This window comes from Moschus berezovskii, chromosome 20, assembly GCF_049115385.1.
Source record: "Moschus berezovskii isolate FMDL1 chromosome 20, NW_MosBer_1.0, whole genome shotgun sequence".
NCBI classification, from domain to species: domain Eukaryota; kingdom Metazoa; phylum Chordata; class Mammalia; order Artiodactyla; family Moschidae; genus Moschus; species Moschus berezovskii.
Window position 1 is genome coordinate 24019979 of NC_142479.1, and position 13663 is coordinate 24033641.

The 13663-nt window shown below is 38.7% G+C and overlaps 1 protein-coding gene across 9 annotated transcripts in view; it reads right to left on the reverse strand.

The window, feature by feature from the left end:
- Window positions 1-13663, reverse strand: part of BCAS3 (BCAS3 microtubule associated cell migration factor) — a 600416-nt gene that overhangs the window by 367820 nt on the left and 218933 nt on the right. For all 9 annotated transcript variants that reach the window (XM_055400120.2, XM_088828643.1, XM_088828641.1 and 6 more), the window contains one exon: window positions 4914-5178. In XM_055400120.2, coding sequence (XP_055256095.2) covers window positions 4914-5178 — 265 coding nt within the window. The remainder of the gene's footprint in view (window positions 1-4913; window positions 5179-13663) is intronic.

The following is a 13663-nucleotide window of genomic DNA, read 5'->3' on the forward strand; positions in this document are numbered from 1 at the left end:
ATACTTACAAATGCGTGGGATACAATACACAGAATTACAAAAGAAAACTGTATTATTATATTGAAGTAAAGCTATCAATTTATTTTAGAAATTAAGTTCTGCTTAGTAATACATGTCAATAAATATTAAAAGCAGTAATATTACATAATAATATATAAAAATTTTCAAGCAATGAGCATAAACCATATTTCAAAATATATCAACAATTCAAAACACTTCAAAACATATTTTTTGTATATGATACAAAAGCATCTGTGTTTTTATGGTGACAGTGTTACAAGAACTGCTATTACTGGCATGTGTTGTCTATATTCATAGTAAAAGAAAACATTTAACTTTGGGTAGCGGATCATAAACCTAAAGTTGAGATATTTTCCTATCCATGTTCATGGATCTTAAGAACGCCTTACAAAGACTAAGGTCCAGGCAACAAGATTAGAAATGAAAGAGATATTTAGAGAGAGTTATGTTTCAAATAAATAAACATCCTCTGTTCAGTAAAAAATGGCAAATAGATAAAATAATCCTAACTTAAACTGGATTGCCTCCAGAAAGTAAAAAGGAAATATCCCTATATCAACTGTTATTTAACAGTTTCCTTTACTTTGCTAAAAAGAGCACAGACAAACAACGGTAATACCGCCAAAGCATGATTCATTTTCAAGATGAATCCCTCCCCATTCAAAAGTTTACATTGTTTTTGACTAGCATCAGATTGTTTATCCACACAACTGTAAATACATCATTTTTAGAACTAACCAACAACAATGCCCATTTTGTTTTGACATGTACCGTACAAAAAGAACATAAAGAAAAATGACCATCACTCTAATGTCTGCACTTTAAAAATGGGAAAAACGACGGAGTAAGCAGGTGAAACTCAAACTCAATAAAACTTCAGCACACGGTATGAGGAAGAAAATGTCCCCTGAAATTCCTTGCTTTTGAAGGGGAATTTAAGAGCAGCTGTGTTGCCCAATAACCCATAATCTCCTCTCTGAGATGTCTTCTCCTAACTTTATGCAAAAATATTAAGAAAGCTGTGAAAGCAATAATGCTGAGAGAAAATAATATATTTTGACAGAGATTCAAGTACTACTCCTCAAAGGTCTGATCTTTTACAAATGACAAATCCTTAACTGGCTGGCACTTCACACTCTTCAGAAAAAATACATGAAAAGGTACTTGTTCAGCATTCAGTATGTGCTTTTTCCCCTTAGACAAGAGCAGAGATGACCTCAATTGTCTGTGCATCTTATGCCCAAAGTCTAACACAGAACCTGGTATATGGTATCTTAGAGAAGGAAGAGTGGGAAGAAAAGAAGGGCTCAGAAGAACGCTCTCTGAAAAGGCACACATGGAAAGACTATAAATTCTCCCTATTTTTCTACTAATACATCTGGTTCTCTGGTCAACCTAGCCACCCAGTATGCACACTGAATCTCTCTCCATAAAATCTATGGTGAAACTGAAGTTAAGAAAAATATGCATCACAAAAAGCAAAGCCCCTGAAGAAACTATGTTGTTCAATGTTCAGTCGCTAAGTTGTGTCTGACTCTTTGTGACTCTATGGACTGTAGCATACCAGGCTTCCCTGTCTTTCACTATCTCCTGGAGTTTGCTTAAACTCATGTCCATTGAGTCGATGATGCCATCCAACCATCTCATCCTGTGCTGCCCTCTTCTCCTCCTGCCCTCCATCTGTCCCAGCATCAGGGTCTTTTCCAATGAGTCAGTTCTTCACATCAGGTGGCCAAAGTATTGGAGCTTCAGCTTCAGCTCTTCCAATGAATATTCAGGGTTGATTTCCTTTAGGATTGACTGGTTTTATTTCCGTGCTGTCCAATGGACTCTCATTGAGAGTCCATTGGACAGCACGGAAATAAAACCAATAAACCAATAAAACCAATCTGAAAGCATTCGTTTTTTGGCGCTCAGTCTATGCTGCTGCTGCTAAGTCGCTTCAGTCGTGTCCAACTCTGTGCGACCCCATAGACGGCAGCCCACCAGGCTCCTCCGTCCCTGGGATTCTCCAGGCAAGAACACTGGGATGGGTTACCGTTTCCTTCTCCAATGCATGAAAGTGAAAAGTGAAAGTGAAGTAGCTGTTGTGTCCAACTCATCGCGACCCCATGGACTGCAGCCTACCAGGCTCCTCCGTCCATGGGATTTTCCAGGCAAGAGTACTGGAGTGGGTTGCCATTGCCTTCTCTGGCTCAGTTTACACCACCACCTAATTATAGAACAAAGTTGTATTGTTGTTGTTTAGTAGCTAAAGTTATGTCCAGCTCTTTTGTGACCCCATGGACTGTAGCCCACCAGACTCCTCTAGCCATGGGATTTCCCAGACAAGAATACTGGAGTGGGTTGCTATTTCTTCTCCAGGGGATCTTCCTGACTCAGGAATCAAACCCGCATCTCCTGCATTGGCAGACTTTACTACTGAGCCAAAAGGGAACCCAACGTGACAAAAGTTACACCAAAAAAATGTAAAGAATCATTTCTGAAGTAAAATTTCCTGCAAACAGCTGAAAATATGTATAAATACCTCAAAGCTATCTAAACCTTTTAAACATGCTAAAATACTTTTTTTATGACTGTTTTCACCCAAGACTTATTGTAGAAGATGTTCATGGACCACTAGGTTAAATATAGGTTAAAAATGGTTCATATCGAAAAAATCTTAAAAAGGAAAACAACAAAGGGAACAAACTTTTCTGAGTTACAGAATTTCCCCCCAGGATTCTAGTTACAAATATATTTTTTCAGTCTATCTTAAAATTTCCTCCAGTTCAGTTCAGTTCAGTTCAGTCGCTCAGTCGTGTCCGACTCTCCGCGACCCCATGAATCATAGCACGCCAGGCCTCCCTGTCCATCAAGGAAAAAATATATCTAAATTTATCTATTACATGTATCTTTAATTGACTAGGTATTACAAAAGCACAGGTGTTCAAGCAGGAGCTAAAACATATAAGGATAAGGATATATCCAGAACCACAAAGATATACTCAAACAAGTATCTGTACACACATGTTCATAGTACCACTATCCACAAAAGCTAGAAGGTGGAAACAACCCAAATATCCATCAAGGGATGAATGGATAAAATACTATGGAACACAGACATAGCAATACTATTCAACCATAAAAGGGAATGAAGCACTGATACATACTACAGTGTGGCTGTACCTCAAAGAAGCCAGACAAAACGTCACATATTTTATGACTGCACTTGTATGAAATATCCATATCAGGTACATCTGTAGAGATGGAAGCAGATTGGTGGTTGCTAGGGACTTGGGCACAGAAGAGTGGAGAGGAATTTCTTAAAGAATATGCAGCTTTTGTCCGGAGTAAAGAAAATATATTTGGAACTAGATAGAAGTTGTTGTTGTATAAGCTAAGTCATGCCCAACTCATTGCAACCCTATGGACTACAACACACCAGGCTCCCCTGTCCTTCACTATCTCCCAGAGTTTCCTCAAACTCATGTCCATTGACTCAGTGATGCCATCCAACCATCTCATCCTCTGTCACTCCCTTCTCCTCCCGTCCTCAATCTTTCCCAACATCAGGGTCTTTTCCAATGAGTTGGCTCTTCCCATCAAGTGGCCAAAGTATTGGAGCTTCAGCCTCAGCATCAGTCCTTCCAATGAATATTCAGGGTTGACTTCTTTTAGGATTGACTGGTTTGATTTCCTTCCAGTCCAAGGGACTCTCAAAAGTCTTCTCAGCACCACAATCCAAAAGCATCAATTCTTCGGCACTCAGTCTTCTTTGGTCCAACTCTCACATCTGTACATGACTACTGGAAAAAACCATAGCTTTGCCTATAAAGACCTTTGTCAGCAAAGTGATGCCTCTGCTGTCTACATTTCCAAGGAGCAAGCATCTTTTAATTTCATGGCTGCAGTCACCATCCACAGTGATTTTGGAGTCCACAAAAATAACTACAACCACTCTGGTAGTATCTACCAAAGTCAAGATTTGTAAACGTTGTAACCTAGTATTTCCACTCAAAAATAAGCACACATTTGCACTATGAAACAAGTATCAACATTTTCATATCTTCATTATACATAAGAATTCCACAAGAAACCACCAAAATATAAATCAACAGTTGAGAAAGGATAAATAAGTAAGTAGAAATATATTTATACAAATGGAATATGTAAGAGAAATGGAAATAAATGAATTAAACCTACATAGAAATATATGAATTAATCTCACAAACAATAGTGACCAATAATAGTTCACTTTTTTAAAAGTAAGGAAGTAATTAGCCTAAAGTCAGAATCATGGTTTGCTTTTATGGAAAGGGGGCACAAAAATGGAGTTCTGATGTTTCATTTATTGGTTAGGATGACAGTTATACAAGTATTTTCTCTAAAACAAAGTATCAACTTATATGTGTCTTTGGGATTTGGAGGGCTTTTTGTGTAACACATTAACAGAAATCCCACAGAGGTGTATTTTAAGATAAAATGCAAATGCTGCTCTAAAATATGTATGGCTCAAGACTATCCCTCTCCCACAACAGATATCTCTTAATGAACCACAGTACTGACTCTGGTTAAAGCCAGAGTTTTCTGGAAAAGATCTACAGATAAAAAATTCAATCTCTAAATTTATGAAAACAGTCTTGAACACCATATTCCATATACATGGCATCAAGTAATCCTTACACAGTGAAAAAGTTAGGGAGTTAAAATATCATGGTAATGATCATCATCACCATTATTTAAATTTATTAAATGATTTAATATATTAAGAATGTCCTCAAATGAACCCAAGATCTTCTTTGTATGAACAGATTAGAAAAACGAGTTTATTTTATTCTAGATCTCAAAGGTTAAAGGTAAAGGGGAGAAGGACTATTGGGAACAGTGAAGAGACAGAAAACTGAGTTTACCGTGCAGAGGGGATCCAGAGGGGCTGCTGGATAGACCTGGAACAGGACTACAGCGACCTCCTTGCTTAGACGTCAGTTCCTGTTCAATCTCTTCCAGCCCAGCACTCTTCTGGAAACGGCTCATACGATTCACAACTCGTGGTGACATATGTGTTCGAACACAAGGCTGGCCACCGTAAGGGTTGATTGGAAAAACATGGGAAGTGCCCCGGAGTGTACTGACCACAACCCAGCGACAGTCATGGCTGAAGCATATGTCTTGCACCTAGAAATGAAACATGGAAAAACACACAAATGACTGAAACTATTCAGATTTAATGAAGGATATCACACACATATTTCCAAATATAAACAGAAATGCTTGCCTGGTTACCAAATTTATCTCAGATTAGGTTATATCTTCAAAATGCTTATTTTAAAGATTAGACTCATTTTGAATAGTGATCAAAACTTCACATCAGGGATTTGATAAGATTTAGATATTCTAAAGGGAATTCTGTCCCTTCCTGTATAGAGTGCCAAATCAGAAAACAAGACCTAGTCGGTTTTACTCTATAAACCTGTATTTAAAAATAAATAAATAAGATGTATGGATAATATTCATTTCTTTAAAGGCATCTGCCTTCCAAAAAGCATAGAAGAGAAAAATTAAAACCTACATTATACAATGTATACAAGGTGAAGTTATTAATGTAATCATTTGTTCAACAAATACCTGCCAGGTAACATGCTAATAAACACTAAGAACAAGAGGCAGATAAAATCATCCTTGAGCTTACAGCCTACAAGGAAGAAAAGACATAAGAAATTAACAAAAATATGATATATAAAAGTGAAATAACTATTACACATGAGGCATGGTGGTAACAAAAAAGAAGGAATATACAAAATCTGCTTGTGACAGGCAAAAAGGAGATGCTCAAGAGGGTAAATAGAGGATCAGGAGTGGCCTCAAAAAACATGATCTGAATAGTTCTAGGTTCTGGAAATGAGTTTTGAAGTAGGATATATTTATAAAGAAAGGAGAGAAGGGCATTCTAATTCAGACATATTAAGATATTCTACTTTGGATATAAACACATAGGCACAAGATGGAAGGGGCTTCCCAGGTGGCTCAGATGGTAAACCTGAGAATCCCGTGTTCAGGAAGATCCCCTGGAAAAGGGAATGGCAACCCACTCCAGTATTCTTGTCTGGAGAATTCCATGGACAGAGGAGTCTGGCAGTCTACAGTCCATGGGGTCGCAAAGAGTCAGATACGACTGAGAGACTAACACTTTCACTTTCAAGATGGAAATGAGTGGCAAGAAATTCTGTATGTCAGAAACAACATGAAAGTCAGAGTAAGCGGTGTCTGGATTTTATTTAGAAAACAGTGGAGTAAAGATTTCAATTCTGAGCAACTCCCTAGCAGTCCAGTGGTTAAGACTCGCACTTTCACTGCTGTGGGTCCGAGTTCCATCCCTGGCAGCAAACTAAAATCCTGCAAGCAGCAAGGCACAGCCAAAGAAAAACAGAGCATTCAGTTCTTGAATGATGACTATGGGAGTGAAATGCAGGGGAGTGGATTTGTAGTGGAGATAAGGATAGCTGAAGGAAAGTTAGGTAGGAGTTCCTTCAATAAACACAGCAGCTAAAGGACCCTGAAGAGAGTAGGAAGAGGAAATGTCTCAAAACACTCTAATGACGACCCAAATGCCCATCAACAGATGACCGGAGAAAAAAGATGTGATACATACATATACACAACGGAATATTTCAGCCATGATAACAATTTTAAAACATAAAAACTTATGTATTGCAGTGACTGGCCAACACTGCAGGCCATATACTCTCTCTCAGCTAGTTCAACTACTCAACTCTGCCCTTACAGTGTCAAAGTTACCACAGAAAAAATATATAGATCAACGAGTGCAGTTATGTTCCTTAAAAAAAAGAACTTTTTTACAGAAACAACTGGCTGGCCACAGACCTGATCTAGGTAAAGTTAGTCACTAAATTGTATTACATTTATCAGACACTAATATGGAATTTCCAGTATTTTCAAATTAACAAACTGAAGTTATTACTTTTATCTTGAAACCAGTCTAATGGTGACAATTTGAACAAAAATCTCTATTTACTTGTATACTTTAAAAAGACAGCCAAGTAAAATTCAATACTCTTTTAACAACAGTCTCTTGAAAAACAGGCAAGTCACAGGTACATAAGAAAGATTTCTACACTGACTAAATGATAAACTAATTTTCCAGCACATAAAACAATTGTCAAACAGTATTTTAAAAAATAAACCAGACAACAAAAGTATAATTTAAAGATGCTGATGAGTAAGATTTAACATGAAAAACGCACATGTGTGTATATATATGAATATGAAAAATATTAGCTAACATTACAACAACATGAACTAAGTAAAACTCTTCAAGCAATCCAAGAAGCTAATTTTCAATATAGTAAATCTTTGATAAGCCTAAATACAGCTCGAAATCTTGACTAACATTCCAGAAACATCCTACAAATAAAAGCTATTAAGTATTCATCAAAGTACAAGAGCCTAGAACCTTTGAAATAAAAAGAAATTTTAGTTTTACACATCAAATATTTCATTGCAAGACGACTGATAGACAAAAACAATCAATACACAGATAAACCCTAAACTGAACCACATGCCCACCCATTTCAATTACTGTGACACATCCAAATGCCATGTTAATGTTATAATTAAAGAATCTTCTGATTCTTTATGCTGAGAAATTTAACTCCCAGCAAGTCCTGAATTACAAATAGAAAGTCATTTCTCAAGTGTCTCATCTGTCTTCTTTGCCTACAATAACTTTCAGCTAAACAAATGACAGAAAAGCAAAAGAAAAGGAAGCAGCAGGACAAAGAAAAGGGTAAATAGCAGAATCAAGAGAGAAGAAACACAGCACCAGATGAATTTAATATTATTGTATCATACGCATTAACACAAGCCAGAATCAAATAAATTAAAAAATCTTTAGGCTTATTGAGTAACTTATGTTCCATCATCAATGGAACGAAACCATGTTATCTAAAACCTTTTTCCAAAACACTTATAATCAGGACAACTTCTTGGTCTTGTCCAGGAAAAAAGTTTCCTTCTTTTATTTTAAGAATAGTTCTGAACTGAGGTGGTGATAACAAACAGTATCAAGGCAAGAAGACAGAATCCCACTAACTGCTTACTTAGAAAACTGCTGTTAGAGAAGTGATTCTGCTCTATGACCTTAAAGTCACATCAGGATACATAAATGAGCAGAGACAAATTGCTGAAGACATCAGCAGTCAAGAAACTAGGGAAAGTTTAATCCTTTAAATAACGTTACAGAGGATAACAAGTAGCCTATCCACAAAAAGGAAAATGATGTAACTGTCCATGTTATCAAACAAGTTGGGTGGTTTTTCACATATTGTTAAAAACAAGAAAGACGGGGAACCCTCATTAGGACACTCATTATTATCAGTTTTGAGCTTTTAAATAAGCAAATGTCAGCATGCTTAACAAGATACAAGTGAGAAATACACAGTGCTTAATTGTTTTGCAAATTTCTATTGGGTTACATAATTTATTGCTCTTTAAATGCATTATTTGGCATATTTATAACATGTCACACTTGCTTCTTATTGTAATGATGCAAAATTTGGCTATGAGAAACCAATTAGGCCTGTAGAAAACTAAATTTTTCTTAAAACTTAGTGCAGCTGTATTTCAGTAATTCTAATTTATACAAACATTTTTTTCAGCAATCTAAATCAATTTCATTTATTTACTCACCCAAACAATATTTGGGGCAACAAAAATCTAACACAGCAGATATATATGGAATAATGATGTCCAACATTTTATTAAAACGAAACCCCAAGAATATATTCATTCACAGAACAGGCTGAATTCAAATTACATATAAAACAACAGTATTTGAGCACTAGAATTAAGTGTTATTACATTTAAGAATTTAAGATACAGCAATCAGCATCATACAAGGCTCTAAATTTATGCACCAATTTACTCCGGAGTCTCAATTAACCAGTAACAGCAGTTTAAAATTTTAGGGTTATTATAACATCCTAAAATCTAAAGTAGATATTCCCTAACTTTAGTGTGCTAAGAAGCACCTAGATTATCTATAAGAAATACAGATCTTTGGTCCCACATTCAGAATTACAATTCAGGAGGTGTTGGGAGGTCTTGGGGGAGTGTTTTTGAATACTCAGATAAGGACTCTGCTACTGACCTTAAGTCTCTAATATGGAGCTAGAAAAATTAATAAACTGACCAGAAATAGCAGCCCTGTAGCCCCATACCAAACCTTAGAAATTATGTAAAAGATACTTTTTTAAAAAATTAAGTAAAAGCAATGATTTCCTAGGGTGTGAGAGGGGCAGCAGATTGACTGAAAAGGGCCAGAGGAAACTTTCTGAGATGATGAAATGCACGATCCTCTGATTTATGGTTATACAGATGTAACTAGTGGATGGCACACGGGACACCCAACCTCCTGCCTTCACAACCTCACCTGCCACCGCTACAGATGCTTCCTATGCACTGCCCACAGCCTCTCACAGCAGGTGCTGACACAGTTATGATCAGCCAGACAAAAGCAGGATGCCGCTGCAGTATTCTGGGAAAGTATCCACTTTCCTGATAAAAGGAATTCACATCACTGAAGCTGTCCTTACTGCGTCAATTCATCTTACTGCTTTGAATTCAGAAATGATGCCCAGTGGAGTGGCAATTACAAAGTGATCACAAGAAAAAGAAAGTCACTGAGACATTGTACCAAAACCAGCAGCAGCCTTTTTGTAAGGTGAGGAAAATAAACCCTGTGTTTTTATGTCTGTAGCCAAATATATGCCTAAGGATTCAATTACCAATTCCCTTTCCAACTCCCTTTTAAAAAGAAAGAAAACCTGAAAGCAGAAAGTACTCAGATAAAAAATCTCAAATCCCAGAGTACTTACTATCTTTCAGAAGCCTGTTAAGAATGGCAGTCAAACTATAAAGACAAGTCCCTTACCACAAACGCTAACTGGTCAAGGACCAAGCCATCAGATGAGGCTATGTTTAATGAAAACAAAGGAAAATATTTAAAATAAGCTATGTGCCCAAGAATGAATATATAACATTAATTAATTAATATACAATATATTTTACGGGCTTCCCTGGTGACTCAAGTGATAAAGAATCTGCCTGCCAATGCAGGAGATGCGGGTTCAATCCCTGAGTTGAGAAGATCCCCTGGAGAAGGAAATGGCAGCCTACTCCAGTACTCTTGCCTGGAGAATCCCATGGACAGAGGAGCTTGGTGAGCTACAGTCCATGGCATCCTAAAAAAGCTGGACACAACTTAGCAACTAAAAACAACACAGACATTCCAAACCCAACAGTTCAATGATTTCTCTTTCAAAATTGATAAATACACTTTCATTTAAAATGGTCTAACTTTGACAAAGCCACAAGGTTAAAGCAATAAGCTGCCGTGAGAATAAGTTGCTTAAATGGAGATGTGGTAAAGACAGATAATCCATACATAGCGTCTAACTCATCTGCCTACTCCCTCCCCGGTTTGATTTTTCAGGTTCATTTATGTAGTCAATAACATATGGAGGGGAAGCCTATTACAAGCTTGCACTCTGCTAGGTGCCAAAAGTTTGAAAACGAGCTAAAATAAGTAGCACACTGAACTCTTGGGAATCTATGCCACAGAAATGAAAACTATGTTCACATAACATATTAATAATAGTGCAAACTGTAAATAGTTCAGGTGAATGTTTAAACAAACTGTGAAAGTTAGGTTATGTACAAAAGAGTAACAAGAGGGGAATGTTCAGTATCTTGACAGCAGTGGAGGATACACAGACACATGTGATTAAAATATATACACTAACACACACATATACACACACATGAACACAAGTGAATCAGGTGAAATCTGAAAAAGATCAATGCACTGTGCCAATGTCAGTATATTGGCTGTCACATACTCTAGTTTTGCAAAATGCTGCTGCTGCTAAGTCACTTCAGAGGTGTCCGACTCTGTGTGACCCCATAGATGGAAGCCCACCAGGCTCCCCCGTCCCTGGGATTCTCCAGGCAAGAACACTGGAGTGGGTTGCCATTTCCTTAGCACTGGGATTAATTGGGTAAAACGTACATGGGATCTCTTAGTACAATTTCTTGTAAGTGCACCTGAATCTATGATTATTTCAATAAAAATCGAAACAAACAAAACATGGATGTGACACCTTGGGAACACCACGGTGCCAGCAGCGCCACTCCTGCTGAAGCTTGAACTTGAATGGAGACAAGGATGAGGGGTGGCCTCAAAGTGCCAAAGACTACAGGGTGAACCATGGCAGTGCTAGGAGTGGAGACAGAAAGGAAGGGGCTGCTGTGTGAGCAGCACCGCTGCTCATCCAGAAATAACTGGCACAAAAGCTTGGCCGAATGAGGAAAAACGGCTAACACTCCTGGCTGCTCCCATAGTATCTGCAGGCTAGCCTCCCCTGCCACCAAGGATAATGAGATCACCTCGCAGCTGTCACTGGAAAAACTGGCATGTGCACCTTAAACACATTAGTCCATGTCCTCGTGTAAGAGGAAACAGCCCATACCCTCTAGAAGCAAAAAATATCCTAGAATAAAGCGTAAGCACAGTTCAGAGAAGAACTGAAGTGACCTTGTGCATGCGTGTGTGCATGCTCAGTCGTGTCCAACTCTTTGCGACCCCATGGATTACAGCCCACCAGACTCCTCTGTCCATGGGATTCTCCAGGCAAGAATACTGGAGTGGGTCACCATTTCCTTCTCGAGAAGATCGTCCTAAAGTAGGGGCTGAACAGGCAGATTCTTCACCACTGAATCACAGGTGGGTGTACTATTGTAGTTTATGTTGATGAATACAACTAGTGGCAGTTTCTGCCTTATGGCAGAAAGTGAAGAAGAACTAAAGAGCCTCTTGATGAAAGTGAAAGAGGAGAGTGAAAAAGTTGGCTTAAAACTCAACATTCAGAAAACTAAGATCATAGCATCCGGTCCCATCACTTCATGGCAAATTGATGGGAAAACACTGACAGACTTTATTTTTGGGGGGCTCCAAAATCACTGTAGATGGTGACTGCAGTCATGAAATTAAAACATGCTTGCTCCCCGGAAGAAAAGTTATGACCAACCTAGACATCATATTAAAAAGCAGAGACATTACTTTGCCAACAAAGGTCTATCTAGTCAAAGCTATGGTTTTTCCAGTAGTCATGGATGGATGTGAGAGTTGGACTATAAAAAAATCTGAGCGCCGAAGAATTGATGCTCTTGAACTGTGGTTGTGGAGAAGACTCTTGAGAGTCTCTTGGACTGCAAGGAGATCCAACCTATCCACCCTAAAGGAGATCAATCCTGAGTGTTCATTGGAAGGACTGATGCTGAAGCTGAAACTCCAATACTTTGGTCACCTGATGCGAAGAACTGACTCATTTGTAAAGACCCTGATGCTGGGAAAGATTGAAGGCGGGAGGAGAAGGGGATGACAGAGGATGAGATGGTTGGATGGCATCACCGACTCAATGGACATGAATCTGAGTAAACTCCGGGAGTTGGTGATGGACATGGAGGCCATGGGCTGCTGCTGTCCATGGGGTCACAAAGAGTCGGACATGATTGAGCGACTGAACTGAACTGAACAACTAGTATTAATGGCTTAATTGATTGTACTTACAAGCTTCTATGTGTCGGGGGGTACCCTCTGCCATGAAGACTGAAGCCCACAACGGCTCACCTACTAGGCTTTCCATTTCTTCCCATGTTATGTAACAGACACATCAGAATCCAAGGAAGAAGTGAAGGTGTAGACTTAATGGCTGCTAAAGCATGGAGAGGTGTTATCCCAGTACAACATCGCCACCTGCCTGAGCCAGCATCCAAGTACACTCCCTTTTTTAGATGGCAGCTACTAACCTGCTTCTGGGTTCTTGTAACTGAACAACTGACTCATGGAAGTTTTGTGATTTTTCCAGACCTGTACTGGGACAAGTCAATTCCAATCCAATGATGAGCATGGTGGGAAGGTCCCAAGAGGGACTGCTAGTCAAGTGGGAAGGGTATACTCCAGAATGTGTTCCAGAACACCCCCAGGAGCACCTTGTTTTTACAACTAATCACCTACTCTACTGTCTGAAGCAATACCAGCGGTTCAATAAGCCCTTGAATCACAGAGTTTCCTTTGAATGCCTGACTCACTGATGGTTTTGCTAAGATGAATAGTGATGGCGTCCACAGGCCCAGAGCAGCTGCACAGCACCAACAAAAACTTGGGAGAGACAAACGTGAGGATCAATCAGCACAGCAGGATTCTGGAAAGCTGTCGCCTCTGCTTTAACTGAGGAGTCACTACAACTGTGGGCCAGTGATGCCCATTTGTTTCTGTATGGACGTTTCTGTGCTCCAATGACAGGTAATACAGAGAACATATAAATGCAGAGCTATCTTACTGTCTGGCTTTTTAAAGAAGTTTGTGGATCCCTGCTTTAGATAATCCCCCTAGGACTATTAATAGAAATGCTATATTTATACTGAAACTTGGACATCTGTCAATGGCCTTGCCAATGGTCTGGTGTGCCATGAAGGAGATTATATACTGGCAGATTGCAGATGTCCCTCTTTTAGGGCCTGGAGTTGTACAAACACATCATGGCTGGTAACTGAAGAATCTGGGTCACTAAGGCCCAAGGTG